This window comes from Harpia harpyja, chromosome Z, assembly GCF_026419915.1.
Source record: "Harpia harpyja isolate bHarHar1 chromosome Z, bHarHar1 primary haplotype, whole genome shotgun sequence".
In the NCBI taxonomy this organism is placed as follows: Eukaryota; Metazoa; Chordata; class Aves; order Accipitriformes; family Accipitridae; genus Harpia; species Harpia harpyja.
The window spans coordinates 113851174-113871711 of NC_068969.1; the positions used below are offsets into that span (position 1 = coordinate 113851174).

At 41.3% G+C, this 20538-nt stretch overlaps 1 protein-coding gene across 1 annotated transcript; it reads right to left on the reverse strand.

The window, feature by feature from the left end:
- Positions 1-1989: 1989 nt before the first annotated feature.
- Positions 1990-20389, reverse strand: ACAA2 (acetyl-CoA acyltransferase 2). Its single transcript, XM_052777856.1, has 10 exons — positions 20287-20389; positions 15943-16109; positions 13379-13507; positions 11522-11638; positions 9951-10098; positions 7790-7965; positions 6692-6821; positions 4355-4425; positions 3558-3712; positions 1990-2650 (listed from the first exon to the last, which is right to left on the reverse strand). Exons 1-10 carry the CDS (start codon positions 20300-20302, stop codon positions 2566-2568), a joined length of 1194 nt encoding a protein of 397 aa, XP_052633816.1. The 5' UTR covers positions 20303-20389; the 3' UTR covers positions 1990-2565.
- Positions 20390-20538: the final 149 nt, after the last annotated feature.

Genomic DNA, 20538 nt, shown 5'->3' on the forward strand with positions numbered 1-20538 from the left:
CTGCGTTTGTGCAAAACCTAGCAGAGGACCTGGTTTTGCATTTCTGGGAATACCACGCTCTAGGCTTAAAAGTGAAATCAGGAACTGCCAAAGAGGAATGCAGTATATTCCCCCCAAACCCAGAGCATCCATGCACCTTTCAGAAGAAGAAATTCCTCCTGGATACAATCCACACATAACTCACCCTATATAGAACACCTAGGTTGGTTTTAAACCTAAAGAAGGGATTACATTTTCCCTAACCAAATGAACTTGGCATCCTTTAGAGGGAGTGTTCACACCACCAGGCTCTGCAACCTGAGACCATAGCCAGGCAAAAAGACAGACGTTAAATTTACTCCCAAAACAAGAGCGTTTTCCCTTACCACCCCTGAAAAAACAGACACTGAACTTTAAAACCGGGAATTGTGGAAGAAGTTGCATGTATTAGAAGTGCAATACGTTAAGTCCCAGTAACTTCATAGGAAAGGATTTCACTGTCTCACTTTAGTGTGACAAAGCCCCTCATCAGAGGCTCTTACAGGAAATGAACAGGATAAAAATGGAATGATATGGAAAAAAGCAGTTGGCTCACACAGCAAAGAAAGGTTACTAGCAGGATGTGCAATCATCTGTGCTGGTAATATGTTCATAAGTTATCTGGAAAACGAGGTGGACATCATGATGCATTCTGCAGAAAACACACAATTATTCAGAATGACCAAATGCAACTCTCACAGCTAGAATTACACATGGATCTCAAAAAACTGATAAAAGGGGGAAATGAAACGTGCAAAATAAAGTGCATGAAGGGGATTATTCTTTACTGTACCTACACAGTGATGAGCCCTGAAAGAACTGTTACTACACAGGGACAAGATCTTGGAAAAACTGCAGCCAATTCTCCGAAAAGAAGATGATTATCCACAGTCAAGAAGGAAGAAGGAATTAGTTTTCAGTTATTACGGAAGGAACTAAGAATAGAAAACATCCTGCTTTATAAAATCCGTGTGCCAACTGTATCTTGAACAGTGAAACCCCAGTAACCCTAACTTACTAAGATACAGTAGAAAGAGGAAAACAGATACTGTATTAGATGAACATCTGGTTTGCTGGCTTATGGCAGCTGGGGTTTTTTTAGTCCATATAAACAGCACTAAATATTTCTACAGTCATTAAAGACACTGCATCCATAAAAACCCCAGGAACAGCGATCAGCATACTTCAACTGTTATCCATCAGTTGTAGTAATACTTGCCTTGACCTGAATTTCTTGCTAGGCTAGGCAGTCAGGTTTTGAATGGCCTCCCATCTTTCACAATCATTACAGCTCATGCCAGTGGAGGGGCAAGATGAAGTTGCAGATAAGAAATATTTTGACAGTGGACAGAGGATGAGAAAGAGTAAAGGCTGAAGTCTTTGCTACTATTTCAGCTTATGTAGCACTGTACAGGCTATGGAGAAGTGTGTGCTGTCACTGACATGGGATCTGTCCAACTAACTGTGGGTGTCTAATGTAGACATCTACATCAGAGCAAGCTGCAAGTTGCTCTTGACGGTACAGCAAGCCTAGAGGACTGCAGTGAGTACAGTCAGTGGAGATCTCATTTCATCCAAACGTCATGTACATTATGTCAAATGATTCATAACTTGAACTCCGCTGCCTGTGAGAGGCAAGACAACTTGCTCAGATGTGTACTTCTCAAATTAGCTAAGAACAGTCACACATTAAGTGACCCAAGAGATACGGATGATACTACCAGAGGAAGTTAAGAAATGAGTTGCTCTATGTACGCAGTTACCATGCAGCACCACAGTTAGATGCAACTACCCTCCTTCCTGGAATGCGGGCAGATTTGCTGGAGTTCTCTAGAAACTACCTAGTAAACACCAGTTACTCCTCAGCCAGGAAAAACAGTCTCTCCAAAAACAAACACTGGCTTACGTAAAGTAACAATTCTCACAGTGATTTACTTTTAAAATAAACAAACAAACAAACGAACACCAAGCCCTTTTTTCTGTTATATTTATTGTTCTTTTGGGAGGCACAATGGAAATTTCAGTTTTCGCTCATTTTCTTTTCCCTTGCAAAACAGCAGGGTACAGGTTATAGCCATCAATCTACAATCAGTATATACTTCAGAAGGTCTCCAATTAAATTTTCACATTTCCTGATGATAAAAGGCACATGTGCCAGACAGCAGCAGTAGCTGAAGTAAGAATAGTTTAAGCAATACTTGCTTAAAAAGCTGCACTGACCGCTATTTTAAGGCAGGTTTGGTGAAAGTTTGACAGGCAATTTCCTCAGGAAATGAAAAGAATTTTGCCTACAGAAATTCATGAACTTTGATCGAAAAGAAGCCTTCAGAAAATCTTCATCAGTGTGAAATTATATTAATGTTACACTTCCTTTAATTAGAAAGACATTAACGAATCTTTCTGTTCATAATTCAGACTTCTCAGCTATTCCTTTACCTTGCAGGAATGGCACAAAACAAAGACAGGTAGTGATGCTGTATTGTCACAAAAGGCAGAAGTTTCTCAGGGAATTAGTAATTTGGGCAACACTGCAGTCTCCAGAATCTCTCAGGCTGTGTTCTCAATGATAAGAGCAATACCTTGTCCACCGCCAATGCAAGCTGACCCAACCGCATATTTCCCACCACGACGCCTGTACAGAAAAATCACAGTGAAAATTATTTACATTTATGAAACCACAGTAGCTGTTGTCCTGATTTTATGAAAGGAAACTAGCTATCAACTAGGTACTACTGAAGATAACATTTTGTAATGTGTATGTTCTTCTTTTCAACTGATGTTGAAATATTTCTGTAGAAAAACAAGGAGCTGCAGGTCTGAGTCTTTCGCGATCTAAAAGATGGTACGTTATATTGTTCTCAAGAATACAAAATGGCAAGGAATGACATTACAGGATACTTGTGGTTTCAATGCATAACAAAAATGGCATAAATAAAATATAATTTTATTGCCAAGGTAGTTTTCAAAAGCTAAGTTTTCTACAGCCACACTCCAAGAAACAGTTTTCTGCAAGGTGCAAATCAACTGAGTCTTTATGGTTGAACACTAATATAATGTTGTAAGTACAAGCAAAAAGATACAGCGATCTCTGCCCTGAGGGGGTAAAAAAAAAGGAAAATTCAGATTAAAATGGTGCTAAGCATATCAAGCAAGCCAAAAGAGTCAAAATTTCTGAAAATGGACTAAAGGAGGAAGACGGTGATGACGAAGCCTTTTAAATGCCCCCTGTTAAGAAAAGAACAGACTTTCCTCAAAGGCCATTTCAGTAAAGGAAACCATCCCGCTGACTACTGTGGGCTTGGATCAGATCTAGAGGAAGCAAAAAACCCTGTAATGACAACAGAATGGAATGTGAGGCAAGCTGCAGGACTTGGACTACAGCACAAAGGTAACAAATTTGTACAGAAAGTGGTACACTTTAGCAAGGAGCCAGTCGACTGGAAGATTTTAGTCACACAGCATCCATGCTAAAAATCTTTTGCAGGCGTAAATACATCAGCACTGCATTCACCACCAGCAGCTATCGGCTATGTACATACCTTAATTCATGAACCAGATGAGCTGTGATCCGTGATCCTGAAGCACCCAAAGGATGCCCTATAGCAATGGCACCTCCGTTGACATTGGTTTTTTCAGGGTCAAGGCCCAAAACTTTTTCGACAGCTAGATATTGAGGTGCAAAGGCCTCATTCACCTAAAACACCAGAGAAACAATACAACTGTTCATGCCTGACTTTCCCCGCAAGCTTTCAGCAGCATGTGTGCACACAAGATTAAATGAGGTGTGCTTCTTCTCCAGGTCATTTTGATTGAGAAAAATATTAAACATTGTGTTTAGAAAAATGTATTCGGATACTGTACAAATTGTCAGGCCAACCTGATGTAAATTTAAATCCTTCTGGCACATGTGATACAAAACAAGTATGTAGTACATTTTATAAAAAAAAAAAAGGCGTGGTATATTCTGATGCAATGCGTTCATGAAGAGCCTATTGCTCTGACAAAAAATGGCCTTGCTCATAAATGGGGAAGTGTGACTGACTTAAAACATTAACAGTCCAGCCAACAGAGTAAAACTTCATGTCACACGAGGATATTTTTTTTTTTCCATGAAATGCTATCACACCATTTTCAGTTTCCACATGCCTGAGATTTTTGTAATGACTGTGCAACTGTGTGGTAGAAACTAGATGGATAGAGGTCATGCAGGCAAGCTAAGACAGGTGGGCTCCAGACACGCAGAAACTCCTACCTTGTGATGACAGGCTACACGTATGAGTGGAATGTTTCTGCTAAAATAATCAGAAACCTCACTGTTCACGTTAAAACTCCTTACCTCTACTAAATCCATGTCCTTCAGGGTCAATCCTGCTTTCTTCAGAACCTCAGTAATTGCAGGTACAGGGCCTATTCAGAAATTGTGTGCACAGTTAGTTAAACAATAAATAAATAAATAAAGGCTTATAAACACGTTATACATAGGACAGCTTCATAAAGCCTCCTCAGATCCCCTCCTGTGAGCCTCTGTGCAGCCAGTGAATTCTGGATATGCCACTCACCTGCTTTATTAGGTGGTAAGAGAACTGCTAAATCTCAAAACTATTTGGTAGTCTTCTCAGCACACTGCCAGGGAAAGTTAGGAGTGTCATTACTGCTGCACAGCTATGTTGGTAAACAAACGCATAGCTTTCAAGTCAAGAGAACTGACAGTCCCCAGCCAAATAAAACAACTTCATGACAGTTTTGAGGCATTCTCCTTCCCCATACTCTTGGTTCAGCTTATTCTTTCCTCATAACTTGCAGCCTCCAGGTATACAAAAAGAAAAAGGCAGGCTGTTCTGGAGTTTGCTGGTCATGTGTTTAGTTAAGGGTATTGTTGTTTTGGTGTTCTTAATATAATTTACCTGAAAATCTTCTAGTCAAAAAAAACTAACAATAAAATGTTCCCTTGGACCCAGGTCCCAGCCAGCTGAAGCTATTAAGTTGGTTTGGGGGTTTTTTTTTGAGACTATTACAGAGTTTGGCAATAAAACTGTTCTCTGGAAGAAAGCTGACATCTACGAACTAGTATAATCCACTAGGGGAGATTAATCTCAAAGCACAGCTACCTAAGGAAAGAGACACTCAAAGAGAATTTGAAAGGGTTGATTAGATACGTGCTTGTAGGACAAAGATACTGAGGTATTAGTTGGTAGCTGATCATTAGACAAAAAAACCCCAATCCTAAAACGTTAACAATCCTAAATGTTACCTCACTGCCAAAAAATGGTATTGACAACTCATAGCTCAAAGAATAAAAACCATAAAAATACACAAATGACCAAAGAGACAGAAAAATTAAAAGAAGAAAGGGCCCAGTTCAAAGCTCAGTGGATTATTAGAAAGCCTCAGGCGGCTCAATACTAGACTCTAAACGCATCTCATTACAGACGGATTTTAGTATGCCTGTTACGCATGACAGTAATGGGAGGGTCTCGTGTGGACAATACAAAGATCATTAATGACAGCCAAGTAGACTTCCACCCCCCTCCTTTTTTAAAAAAATAATGAATTCTCTCACTAGACATTGTGAGGCAGGACTCCGTATCACTATCAGTATGTGAAAGGGCAGTTGCTCAGTCTGAGCTCCTGTTCTCAGATCTGTTGCTGTCATGTCAATGAATCTCATCTGGTCTTTTTGAGTTGCTGGGGACAAGCTGTGGTGTTAGAGGAGTTAGGATACTAACTGTTTCTCCATATGATTTATGAAGTTTTTAAACAAGCTAAAAGAGTTGCCTGACCTAGAAAGAATGGGCTAGTTTAGAAAGCACAATGACAGCATGAAGTCTAGCGAAAGAAACCCTCCCTCTACATTTGCTTTGGAGGTTGTGTTAGTCAGATAGTCTGATCAAGAAAACAAATCTGACAATGCTTCATTTGCATTTCTACTGACACATGGAACCAGTCAACAATAACTTCTCTGAACAGAATGGCAGAAAGGAAAAGCAAGGCTGGGATACAATGCTGTCTACAAACTAAACAGAAGGGAAGAAGCCTGGGGTGTCTGGACTGGCTTTGAGGGTTTGTTTGCGTTAACAGCTACTTGACTAGGGAGCATAAAATATGGGACTAACAAAAAAACAATAGTTGGTTTGCCAAAATAATACCTGAACAGATGTGTATCCTGGAATCCAATCCTAGCTTGAGCAACTGAGTAACTGCTGAAAGGTGTACACATAGCCAATACTCCTTCAGCAAGAGGTGAGGAAAACAACTCATAGTTACACATTTAATAATGGGATTTAAAGCTTAGAGGAGACTAAAGTGAATTTCAGGAGAAAACTGGTTTTAAAAAACATTGAAGGAGCACCTATTTTCTTGACTTACTAACAGAGACAGTAAATAAGGAAAAAAAAAAGGTGGCTGGGGGACTACAGTTCAGTGCTAATGCTATAGGTTAGGCACTGCACATACCCTTTCAGCCAAACTGAGGAGTAAGTCAGCCCCTCTGCATAAAAGGGCTGGACAGATGCAGTGAAATGGACAGTCTCTCTGCAGTAAGCCACACAAACATCTTCAGCGCTACCAGACTTCAGCACACTGCTGCCTCCCCTTCTTTCCTTTAGAATGCCCAACACAAGGATATTTTAATGCTGCTTGATGCTATGATATAATGTGCTTTATTGCAACTTACCAATGCCCATTATGGAAGGGTCACAGCCAGCTGAGTGATATGCTACTACTCTTGCCAGAGGAGTAAGACTATGCTTTTTAAGTGCTGATTCGCTGGCAATGACGACTGCACCAGCTCCATCACACACCCCCTTGCAATAAGAGAGACAAGCAATCTCAGTGAAGAACATACAAACAAAAAAACCCCCACGCTTTAAACTAAATATGCCCCTCAAAAAAAGCTTGAGTCCAAGACCCTATTATTAACATTTAACAGACAATTGTATTAGTGTTTATTCAAAACAACAAACCACAATCTTTCAGTGTTCTGTGGACTGTGAAAGAAAGTTAAATATAGATGTTTAATTAATTTCAATGTTTTAGAAAAGTAAAATACATTTTTGCCACTTAAAGTCTCCTTTACAGTGGAAACATCATTCTTGCAAGAACACTATTAATATCAGATAATGTATGTACTATTAATTATAAAAGATAGTTTACAGACACCCACACTTACTGTGGCTATGATCTATTTTAGGCAGGAATTCAGATCATACGATCACAGTGGTCCTTCTGGCCCAAAGAACATTAATCAATCCATTGAGATAATGACTGTAAAAGGAACAGTCCGTAATGACATGCTGCTAAGCACCCAGTCTACTCTGGGTAAGAGCAAAATGTGGGTTGGACTACAGGGGATACTAATTGTGGTACAAAGATGAGCAGCAGCAGCATGCCCACTAATATAATGCATGATTTGTAAAGCAAATATTCAGTAATCATTGCCCCCAAAAGAAAGTAGAATGGCTAATTCTACACAGCCACTGCAGGTATCAACTGCATAATTCGAGGCTGATAAGGAAGTGTCAATGCCTCACTAAAAGATCAGTGACAATCCACAGAACCAAGTTTTAGGACATAGGAGCAGACTGAAGGATCCCCTGCCATCTTGGGGCTACAACAGTCAACCAGGGGCATTCAACTGCAGAATTAGAAATCATTTTCATCAGGAGACACCACTGACAGCCAAAGGTGGCTCAGTGAGACATAAATGCAGTGACAACAAATTTGGAGAACCTTAGAGGTGACAATTCACAACCCAGAGCTTTGACGTACTCACTGAAGCATTCCCAGCAGTGACCGTTCCATCTTTTTTAAAGATGGATGGAAGTTTTGCCAGTTGTTCCAGAGTGGTCTGGGGTTTTGGGTGCTCGTCCTTTTGCATGCTTTCCTTCCCTTTTTTCGTTTTCACTTCAATTGGTGCCATCTCAGCATTAAAGTACCCAGCATCATGAGCTGCAACCACAAAAAGGAAAATAAACGGACTCTGATAAAAAAATCAAGATGATTGCGCAGCATGACCAGTAATCCTATTTTCATGTGCACACAACTTTTGCTCTATTTTAACCAAGAGTCCAGGGACAGTACTGTTTATGCCTTATTTTGTTTAAATAGGCTGGTTGGTGTTTTATTGTTTGGTTTTTTTCAGAAACTGGACAAAAACTCTACAAATACATTCTCAAACTTCTCCAGAGAAAGTCTCAAAGTGTTATTTCAGCTGTAAATAACTGAACTCTCCTTTTTTTTCTTTTTAAACCACTGGATTTATTTTTGATACACATTCCCCTGTACTGTTGCTTTATTCTACAGCTCTGTCACTTATCAGAGGGCCAAGAAGCTGTAAATCTCACTCAGAGACTAACAGGGAAAAAAATCCTGAGCCACATTTTCTCTGTTGATAACCAGCATAAGCTATTGTATATCAATTAAAATCCTGTCCAAGGTGCTCCTCCACAGGATCTCACAGTCAAGTCACAATCTTAGAATGGGATTCAGCTGCCTAAACAACCTGAGACAGTTCAAGACATTGTAGGTATCCAAGATGCCCATAAGAACATCTGGGCACATCACCTAAGATGACATTAGACACCAATATTCAGGCAACTAAACGCTACCTTTTGTGTCCACAACATTGATGTGAAGGCACAGATTTAAAACCAAAACAACTCCTACCTCCCAAAACTGAACCAAGACTCCCAGCCACTTCAAATCATTCCACAAATGCAACTCTAAGGGATTTAAAACTAAGACACCGAAACTGCCACATCTGACGTTGTTTAGCTACCTCTGAACTTTCTCAATAAATTCTACAAAATCTTTTTCTTTCTTGATTAGCCACAGGACTCTCTTTAGTGTGGAATAAGATGAACTTGTCATAACAAGCAGAAATATAAACAGCAAGGCAAAATCCTAGAAAACAAGAAAGAAGCAAAAGCCTCTTCAGGGGCACAGTTTCTAGCAAAAGCTCCAGGAATGGCAGGAGTCAGCTAACAAGATCAGCAGGGAAGGTAACACATGACTGACAAAAGTTACAGAAAGCACTGCTACAGCCATTGAAAAAAATACAAAATCTTCCTTCAAGAGTAGCAGCTGTTAGAAAGCACCATCATTAGAATCTAAAAGTATGCTTAGATCTTTGCTTCTTATGCTAACCTTTGGGTTGCAATGTATGTTGAAGTTCCAGGACGACCACTATTCTACTGGCTTTTGGCCTACCATCCTGTTTACACTATCAATCAATTTCACAGTAACCCCAAAGCCTCTGAATTATGGCTTTGGCCATGTAAACCACACAGAGAACAGTTTAAACGCAGGTCCTGAACAAATATTCCCTCCTCAGATTCTATCTGCTCTAACTGTTCAAGGGTTGTAGAACAGCATATGATTTGCAAAAGAAAGAAAAAGGATTTTCATCAATTGTAGCACATGCTGGCATGCAAGAAGGATGTGGGTTGCTGTGGGAGAGGACTGCTCTGCAGTGGAGAGGAAAGAAAGGAAGGGAGTCAAGCGTGCCTGGGACAATGCTGCTCTGCCGCAGGGCAAGGCATCCCACCAAAGGGGCACCAACAAGCTCCATTCACGAACGTGAATCCTGTTCAGGCAGGAGGTGACACATGACAGGCCAGTGGCATTCCCTGCCTGAACGGCTATTGAATGTCCACTAGGAAGACGCAGCAAGCCAGTGGAAAGGGGCTCGTTACTTAACCTGCTGACAGGCACAACACCTGACTCAGTTTATTCAAAGTCAACCCCCCTAGGAGCAGGCTACTTGTATCACAGGGCAAACAAAAGCATGAATTACAGTATCTGCAAATCAAAAGACAAATTACACCAAGACGCCGGAGCTACACAAAATTTAAAAATACCTTGAATCGATGCTAAAACCTGAGTAGATTTGAAAGTAGTATCATATAAACACTTCCATTCCTAAATTTACTAACCAGCTTTGCATCTCTGTTGCGTTTTGAATGCGTAACGGTCACAGTCCTCTCGCGTGATGTTGTATTTTACAGCCAGATTTTCAGCAGTAACGGCCATCGGTATTTTAACATGCGTATCTGTTAGACCTTCCCACAATGTGTCTTCCAACTGCATGGAACATTATGAAAAAAAAAATTATAAAAGCACAGCAATATTAACATTTATTATTGACATTTCTAATTATTCAGCAGCCTCTTGGAAACTGATGTCTCTTTGTAAAATTAACTCAGGTTACCTACAGATACTTTATTCAAATCAGAACAGACACACTGCAAAACAGTATGGCAAGTTCTTGTGTGTTATTTTAGTTAATCTACACTGTGGTCTAGTGTGGTTCTTTCCACTCACATGTGGCCCTGAGAGGTTTGGGAAAAGCCTATGATTCTTAGCATTTCCATGTATTTCACTGCTGCAGGAATTATTTATTAGGGACCTCTGAGAAAACACACCTGTCTTTCTGGTTACCAAGAAGGAAAGGTGAGGAACTGTGAAAAGGCACAGCACCCTACCGATTCTTTGGCTCGCTCTACTGTCAGGTAAAATCACCTTACCTGGGGCAAAGGTTTCTGTGGATAAAACATCTCAGGTGAGAAAATAGCCAAGTCTAACTTCACTGATAAAGGCAAGCCCAATCAGTCCAGATGGGTTTTGTCATCTCTGTCACCAGTAAAGTTCTGCAATATCAATCACTCATTCACCTGGAACTGTATAATTCAGTTATCTTCAAGATAAGAACCCAGTGGCACCTATGGAGACTCAGTGTATCAGCAACCTTGTGAATGTGTCCTCTGTAGGAACTGAGGCTTAGTCACAGTGCCGCACAAGATTTACAGAACAGAGTCAAGCATACTTCATATTCACCACCTTCATAATGGAAAAACAGCATAAAAAAACAAAGGGCTGAAACACTGAAATACCCTAACTTGGCATTTTGATGTTGGTTATGATCCACTGAGTAAACGGTAATTATCAGAGCAGAACTGGATCCTGCTCCAAATTTCCCACAGTATTCACTAAGGATTATCTTCAGAAGAAAATGTAAAAATAACTTATCTGTCAATGTCTTTAACTTCAAGTTTTCATTTTTAAAATTGAGAGATGCTTACAACTTGGAGGTATACATGTTCTTTCCTAGTCTATCTACTCATTGCTAGCCTTACTAGCTTTACCTAAGCTGTGTATGCCTCCATTTTACTGCCTCTGACAAGTTTTTATATTATATACAGTACTTTGATGGGATGTACCAAGTGAGCTAAGTTTTGTCTCTAAGAGTTTATTAATATGTTTAACATGGAACAGGAATTCAAATAAGGTTTTGGAAAAGCTAGAAAACTGGGATGCTTAACAAAATTGCCTGAACCTACTGTTCTGATAATGTCTGAATACTGGATAGATGCTTTGAACAACTAAATCCGGATCTAATCTCCAATAATTTCATTTGCAAGGATATAGTGCCTACAGGCCTGACACTTTACGTTGCTCCGTAAACATGACTTTATTCAGAGAAAAAAAAGTAAAAAAAGTACTAGACCTTGAGTTCTGCTCCTAATCTGGTTCCAAATCGAATGTTTCGAACTGCGTAAGGAGCCTGGCTCATATTTTCAGCTCCACCACACAGAACAACTTCTGAGTCATTAAGGCAAATTTCCTGTTAACAGAAAAACAAAACAGATCTAGGATTTAGTTTGCTGGTTTTGTAAAACAGTAACAACTGTTTTAGAAAAAGACCTCATCACCTACAAAGCCACACACAGAGAATGCATTCAAGCTTAGCCATGTGTATATTTATAAAGGGTTTACCCTTCTATTAAGATTGGGATCTGTCTCCTTCATTATGTGTTCCTTCTTCCTCCTTTCAGCAAGGAAATGATTATATCAATGAGGGAGGAAGAGAATATGGGTGCACACATATGACAGGAAGGAGGCATAAAGCCATTAAGCATCTGCATGCTTGTGTGGTTAGGCTGACAGATGGTTCAGCTTTTTTTTTTTTGAGCTCCCAATCTTCTCAAAAGGAACACGAATTAAACCTCAAAGCCTGAAACTCGCTAGACCTTATGATTCTAAAAAAATGGGACATCATTTTAGAAAACATTAGCCAGGTAAGCTGCCAAAAGAAACCCCCAAAACGCACTAATTCATTGTGGCAAACTGCACAGAACCTAAAAGCCCTAATTCCTAAACACGCCATCAGACCACTCAAAAATTCTGCTTCCTTAAAATGAGTCACTCAGTTGGATAGTTAAGGTTATTTGTGTACTGGAATGGAAGCAGATGAAATTATCTTGATATGCATTTGAGATGACTAGTTAATAAGGAGTATGACTGATTTGCAGTAATACGTGCTGAGACGCTTCCTATAGCTACCAAAACTTTGTGCACATTTAAGCAGCTCAGAACAGAAACTGCAACTTTGTTGTGTGCAAGAGAAATACAGAAACATTAGCTGCATTGATGAAATACCATCTTTGGAAAAGACCTCACAACCATACTTTTGATATAAGTGGTCAAATTCTCCAACAGATTTTTTCAGCGTAGACCGACGTGTGTATAGCCTTTGCAGAAAGCACTAGAAAGAACAGTCAGATGGATATTACCGTAAACATGTAACCTTAAGTCTATGTTGTCTTCCACATTTTTTCCTCTAGAGGATCAGACCTAAAATAATTCTCTAGCCAAAGGGAACTTTAAAAAACAAACAAACAAACAACAAAAAACAACTGGGTGGTTGCTCAAATATTCATAAAATACCCTTTAATTTTGTAAAGTCTAGACCACTGCTAGTCATAGACCACTGGTCTGTATGAACAAATGAAATAAAAATCACTGTACTGCTGTACCATCTTACTCAGTGGTTTTGGCCAATCACTCAAAGAGAAGTTGGTTTTCTTCTATTTTAAGAGAAGTGACGCTATAAATTACCTAACCCACCAGAGGGTTTGGATCTTTGAACAAAACCACACTTAAAAAGCACAGGTTGCTGCTTACACAGCTAGCTAGAGAATATAAACAATGATCAGAAGATGAAAGCCTCCTGTTGTGGTTCTGATGCCCAGTAATTCCAATTCATACAAACAGGATCACAGAATGCAACTATTGCACAGCTGAGCTCTATTTCACTGGCTAACACTTGTTGCATTCCTTATATTAACCTCAAAATAGCTACAATGATGATTTTTAAAACCAAGCACAAAAAAAATAGCACTGTGAAGGCTGAACTCCTGCACAAAACCATGCAGGACAATAGGAAGTCTCTACCAGTGGTAGCTCAAAATGCATGTTAAGACTCATCCCAAACACAAAGTACACGTTTCTACACCCGTCTCTTCTCTCATGTTAACAGTCTGATAAAGGTTACAACTAACACAAGAAAAAGAGAGCTTTGTACCTGACATCCACTGACAATGGATTGGAAACCAGAGCCACAAAGTCTGTTGACAGTGAGGGCTGGAACTGGGACAGGAACTCCCACACGTAAACCAACGTGTCTCGCAATATAAATCGCATCCGCGGAGCTCTGCAGACAGAACAAATAGGAGGTTTTGTTACACTCTCACTTCTTTGGAAAGTAAAAGTCTTGATGAAAAGTCAGAACAGTGTAATTGCATCACTGACAGAAGATAGTGTATGTTCAACAGAAATTCTACTAGTTGCAAGAAGCACTTTGATTCACTTCAAAAAACCACCATCCTATATGATCAAAAAGGGCCAATGTCTTAATATGCATTTTAATGAAACTATGTCATAAAAGCTAGACATCAGGCCAAAAATGGTACTACAGATGTTAAGACTGAAGTCAGCAACTTAATACTCTTATGTTTTCCCTTATCCTTTATTTTCAAAACAGCATGCACACAACAGACTGAGATAAGACCAGATCCTGACTGGCAAGCAGCAATTATTTCAAGGTGAAATAAAATTGCTCAGAGTGGCAGGGAAAGGCCCCCTCAAAACCGGTGTGGAAAATGCACAGATGCCATTGCTGCTTCACATCCACTTTGTGAAATTTCCTAAGTGTTGTGTTCTAATTGGACACTGGCCTTTTCTAACAATGAAATCTTGTTCCTCCAAAACTTTGCAGAGATGGTTCTACCACACTTCTATTTGAAAAGCAAAGTACTGCACACACAGCGGTTTGCTTCAAGTTCTGTGCAAAATACTACTTGCCAATGCAAGTTCAGAAAAAAAAATTAATTATAGAATCATTTAGGTTGGACAAGACCTTTAAGATCATCGAGTCCAACTGTAAACCCAACGCTGCCAAGTCCACCACTAAACCGTGTCCCTAAGCACCACATCTACACGTATTTTAAATACCTCCAGGGATGGGGACTCCACCACTTCCCTGGGCAGCCTGCTCCAATGCTTGACAACCCTTTCGGTGAAGAAATTTTTCCTAATATCCAATCTAAACCTCCCCTGGCACAACTTGAGGCCATTTCCTCTCATCCTATCGCTTGTTACCTGACAGAAGAGACCAGCACCCACCTCGCTCCAACCTCCTTTCAGGTAGTTGTAGAGAGCGATAAGGTCTCCCCTCAGCCTCCTTTTCTCCAGGCTAAACAACCCCAGTTCCCTCAGCCGCTCCTCCTAAGACCTGTGCTCCAGACCCTTCACCAGCTCCGTTGCCCTTCTCTGGACACGCTCCAGCACCTCAAGGTCTGTCTTGTAGTGAGGGACCCAAAACTGAACACAGGATTCGAGGTGCGGCCTCACCAGCGCCGAGTACAGGGGGATGATCACTGCCCTAGTCCTGCTGGCCACACCGTTTCTGATACAAGCCAGGATGCTCTTGGCCTTCTTGGCCACCATGAAGCCACTTCTGCTGAAGAAGGGGAGTTTCAAATGGTCATACGTTCACAGTTGTTTAAACTTAATCAAATAATACCTAAAAGGAATCCAGGACTAAAAAAAGAAAATCTACTGGGATGGGAAAGTGTGATGCAAAGGAAAAGAAATATAATTTCAACAAGAAGAGACTTTTTTTATTAGGAGAATGCTGCTATTTATGTGAAAGCATTACAAGAGATTTGGATGCAGCAATTTTTCTTTTTTTTTTTCCTAGGCCACAAACAGTTCTTATAAAACCTAAAAAGTGGCATAAAAGAAGCTGAGATGGTAGCTGTAGGAGATGCATTACTCAAAAGCTACTCCTTTGGCTGAAAATCCTTAAGGAGGAATACTGCATGTTTGTTCACTTATCACGAAAGTTCTCAGTTATTCCTTTCTTCTGCACCCTTGAAACACTCAGTGCAAAATAAGACTGCCCACCCTTAACGGTGAAGTCAGAATACAGAACAAAACAAACCCAGAAATGCTCTTTGCTGTCTTGTCTAAAACAAAGACCCTCATCTAGGTATGTGCATAACTGCAGTTTTGCAATGCTGGTGCCCTGCATACAATAGCATCTACATCACAAGCTCTTTGGAAAAAGACACAATTGTTCAAATGTCTCTGCCAAACGATGCATCCTTCCAGCTCAAAGTAAACTCATAGCCACTCAAAAAAATTCTATAGAAAACTCAAGGGAAATGGACTCAGATCAGTTACAGTCTCCAGAAAGACAGGGTTTTATACAATCCAGTGAAAACCAACTGATCATCGAGTTACACAGCTCAAGTCATTAAAATAGGAAAAATGTACCAGGGATTAGCAACTAACCATTTAATGAATCCACATGTTTTTAGAAGATCAGCTTGTCCTAGTTTAAACTACCTTCGGTACCAGAAAAAGAAAGCGAAGCCTTGCTCCCAATAATATCACAAATCATGCAGGGTATGTCCCTTAAACATGAACAGGAAATACTACACTATAAACACTACTCACCCATTTAATTTCCACCCCTTTGGTTTATTCTTGGCTGCAAAACAGAAGTAACTAACTATCTGTAGGACAACACTGAATGAGACGACTGAAATCATCAGTGACCAGCAAATTTTCCGTGCTACCAACCTGCATGACGCTGCCGACAATGACGCTGTCAATGATCTCAGGAGAGATCTTGCCAGCAGCCAGCGCAGCTCGAGCAGCATGTTCTGTCAGATCGGTGGCTGTGAAGTCCTTCAGCAAACCTCCATAGGTCCCGAAAGGAGTTCGCTTTGCTGCAACAATGAATACACCTGCAAGAGAAGCAAGAATTATCCAGATGTGCAGAGTCTAACACACAGAAAATCACCGAGTCAGCCTCAACTGGATAACATCCTAAATTCACAAGAAGCTTTGTAAATATAGGCAATGTGAACCCATGCGGCTCAAGATAAGTAAGATACACCAATACTTTAGACAGGGAAGGCATGCAGAATTAATGGTCAGAAAGAAAGGCTGGGAAGATTCCCAAGATCCTAAACCTTTCCACAAAGAGGTTTGAAAAAAACAGATAGTTTGGATAGCGGGCAGACAAAGGAGGCTGCCACACCACGTCAGACATCAGTGCCAGTGTACTAAAAGTATGAAAGTAACATACATGAAATCCCATAGTGGACACCTGTGAAATAATCAGATGAGGAACAGTTCTTTTAAAAAACACAAAGAGGCCATTCCCACATCCTAGAAAAATCAGCAGATTTTTGGCTTATACACTGAAAGAGTTCTCAGAAAGAAAAAAAAAACAACCCGAAACAATAAAGCAAAACAAAAAAACTTTTTATATGCATTTTAACTTTGATTCCTTTAACTTAAGAGGAAAAACATTCCTTAATCAAAAATTTCATGCTACTTCCAGAATTATATAGGTCATCTAAAATGCATTAGCATCAGTCTTCCAGTTTCTGAGAAGAAAATCCAGTTTTCAATAGACAGGAGAGCGTGTGCAAGCACATGTGTACAAATGCCTTGGCCAGAAGTGGTCTATATGAATTTCAGCTTGGGAGAAGCTGTCTCTGAACTAAACCAAACATCTGCTGACCGCTTGTCACAGCGGCTCTCTGCTTCTGCGTGCAGAAACAAGCGGGAGGCAGCCTGCGAACTTTGCCCCAGTTGAACAACACAGCTCACATACCCCTCTTCTACAGCTGCCATGAAACATCCACTGTTATTTTAAGTAACACTGGAAGGATATATACAGATATAAGAATGAAGGCAAATTAAAATGCCTCTTCGTTAAGCTGCTCCTGAACACTGTTCTCAGGCCTTCTGCTAGAGGCCGTGTGATCCATCTTCTTTGGCTGGTTTGTCAGAGAGAGGGTCCTCCTCTGTCTCTCATGTATTTGGATCCCAGGCTGCACGATTTATAGGAAAGGACTTTCCAAACTGGGGAAGGTCAAGCTTGCTCCACTGACAAGGACTTGTACACAATGTTGGGATCTGAAACAGGCAATGAATATGTTCAGAAGATCATCTGGGAAATACCCTGGAGTAGACTAAGCACGAATTGCAGCTTCAAGGAGAGGGATGAATGCGAAAAACAAGGTGGCTTTCTATGCCATGAAGACAGTAAAACAGAGTGTCACCCTCACACCCTCAGGCTGCCTATGGGCTTCTTTCCAGGGTACCCGGAAGACCTTAAAAAGAAGTCTTTGCTAAGCTCACTACTGATGCTCCCTTAAAATGTAGTGCTGACGTGGTAACTATTCATAAACTATGAGAAGCAGAATTTATTTCCTCAAAGGAATAACTAGCTGCTAAGTATTATAGATCCAAAAAGCCCACTCTTCAGGTTTTTAAGTGTAGAGGGAACACCAGTGTCATTAAAAAATGAATATCTCAAGAGGCCTCTGTATATCCAGAGGTCTGAAAAGTACCAAAGCTGGTACTGTGGGGAAGGTCCTGCACCCAGGTTTGGAACAAATGCTCGGAACTGACCCCTTGTATACACACAGTGTATGCTACATCCATCATTGGTTTTCACTCTTCATTTAATCATCATTCAACTGATACCAACAAGTAATTCAATTTAATCCAAAACAATTCTTAATCCATTGACTGAATTTTTTTTACTTTGTTTGTACATATTGTTTTTAAAAAAGCTGAAAACTACTAACAGGCACAACATGTGAACCCCTACAGGTTTTTTTTAACAAAGGTGAGGATGCTTTAACTGATTTATGTTTATGGAAAACAGGTGTGTTCCATACAGTCACTGCAGAATTAGTCCCTGGACTCTCTAAGGATTCAGGTGATAGATTTAAATTTAGACCAGTAGTTTTCATTAAACTATCCAAAATGGACTGTATTAACAATAACTTATGGAATGTTAAGTTTGAGTCTTCGTTAAATGTTAACAAAGCTTGTGAAAAAAAGATCATTAGCTCTTTTAAGAATGATCTCATGTTCCTAAGCTTATCTCCCCTGCAGCAAAGCAGGCCTTGACACTCACCTTGACATCACACCTCCTGCCCACTGATTCCTGTCCCTCTGCCTCCTCCAAAATTGTGCCAACAATAGCTGATTACGAGGTTTTGCTGCAGACCAGCTCAGGGACCTGATCAAGCTAAAAGAACTTGCTCGCCTCCCTTTTGGCCAGGTTGTTGGTTATCCACGTTATTTGCTGAATCACATACACCGTGTTGCCTCGCAAACAAACAGTCCAGGGGCAAGGATGGAACTTTGCCCTTAAACCTTCCTTTCACAATAGCAACATCTCTCTTGTGCTTTCTTTCACCGAGGCTGCTCACTACTGCCCGCTTCTTCACAGCAGCACCGTGGGGCCAAAGCGTAAACCAGAGCAGATCACGTAACTGCAGTAGCTGAAGACTAACCCAGAGCTGGTGGAAAACGAGGGGCTAATTTTCATTTGGATCAGTTCTGCACCCGAGTTCACCTTCTGGCTGCTCAATAAAACAGTAATCTGAGACTAAGAGAGAAGGCTGGACTGAACCAGTAAGGGAAGAAGCAGCAGCACAACCTGTGTTGAGTTATGCTGAATTAAACTGACCACAGAGCCATTGCCCTAAGGGTATATTACTCCAGAGCCTGCCTAGTTTTGCTTGATTGGTCTACAAATGCTACTCCCTCCACAGAATTTCAGGAGGGGCAACAAGGGATGGCTGAAGTCCTGAGTGAGAAAGGACTCTATGGCCTTTGACAGCTCTTCCTAAGTCTCCGTTAACTAGTAGTGTCCCACATTACCATGGCAAGACTTCCAGAATGTCTGCAGTTTTCCAAGGTGATAAACATTGGATGAGAGCAGGATACTACCAAACACACAGGGATCTGGAAATTTTGAGGGCTAGAAAGCAAAGGTCACTCTGAATACTTATCAGACACTCTATTCAAGACATATTTTAATCTGGTTTTGTTAACGACTTGCTGCCAAATGGGGATCTGCTATTATAGGTCTGAAACATTCTCTAACCCTCCAACATTTCTCAAATGCGCACGGTATGAAAATATTTCTTCGTCAGATCCTATGCTGAAGGCCAAAAGAACAGTCATTACCCTCAAAAAAATTAAGGAGCAAGAACAGCGTATGAAAAATATTGTGGCAAGAGATGAGAGAAGACTCTGAAACAGGCATAGAAAACTAACATCAAACAAGTACGGGCAAAGCTGCTCTCTGTGTTATCCAGCTCAGCAGAGCAATACAGAATTACTGCAACACTGACTAGACAGGCTTTTGGCACTGAAACCTCAAACCGTGACTTACACGTATGTTATTATTCAGGTACAGCCTGTCAAGTAGCGAAGCACTGTCAAATAGATAAAAAGCCCTATTTCAGTAAATTTCTTGTTTAAAAACAAGATCGGGCCTTAGAAGGCGTATTTATCTCACTTCTAAGAGACACAAAATTTAAACCACGCCGAGCATAAAGTACTTCTTTACACAAAACGCTTTCAGGAAGCGTTGGCTCTTACAAACAGAGTTTATCCTGCACCGTTAGTGCCAACACAGGCAGGGGCTGGATGTGACAAAAGGAACTTTCAGTCACTGACACCTCCAGCGTCGCCTCCAGTGACTTCCAGTCACCGCACCTAAACACGGCCAGTTCTTGGGACATATACCCGCACCCTTTGCTACAGGTTTGTTGGTACCACAACTGCTGACGAGACAGCGGGGAGGAAAACTCCGTTCCCCGCCCCCGAAGGACAGCAACGGCTTCAGAGGCTCCATTTTGGAGCTGGACAACGGGTGACGGGCCCCTACGACCGGATCGCCCCTCCGGCCAGGGCAAGGCCTGCCCCGGCGAGACCCACCCCCGCCACCCCGGGCGGGACAACCGCCGTACCGCCGGGCACCGTTCCCTCCGAGCCGGCCCGCCAGCCCGGGCCCCGCTCCTTTTCCCTCAGGGACCGGCAGAGCCACGCCGAAAAGCCGGGGACCCCCCCCCCTCGTTCCCCGCCGCCTGACAGGAACCTCACCCCGCAGCAACGCCATGGCCGCTCCGCGCCGCCCGCGCCTCACCCGCCGCACATTCGCCACGGCGGGCGCGGAGGCGGCGCTTTTTCATCTGTTTTAAACCTTATTATTATTATTATTTATTATTATTATTTCGCTTTAACTTGGGTTTGATTTCTTCGTCTTCCGCCGCCGCGCCTGAAAAGGGCGGCGCGGAGTTTGGCGAATCGGCGGCGGAGGAAACGGAGAGCGGGCGGCGCCGACCCCGCGGCGTT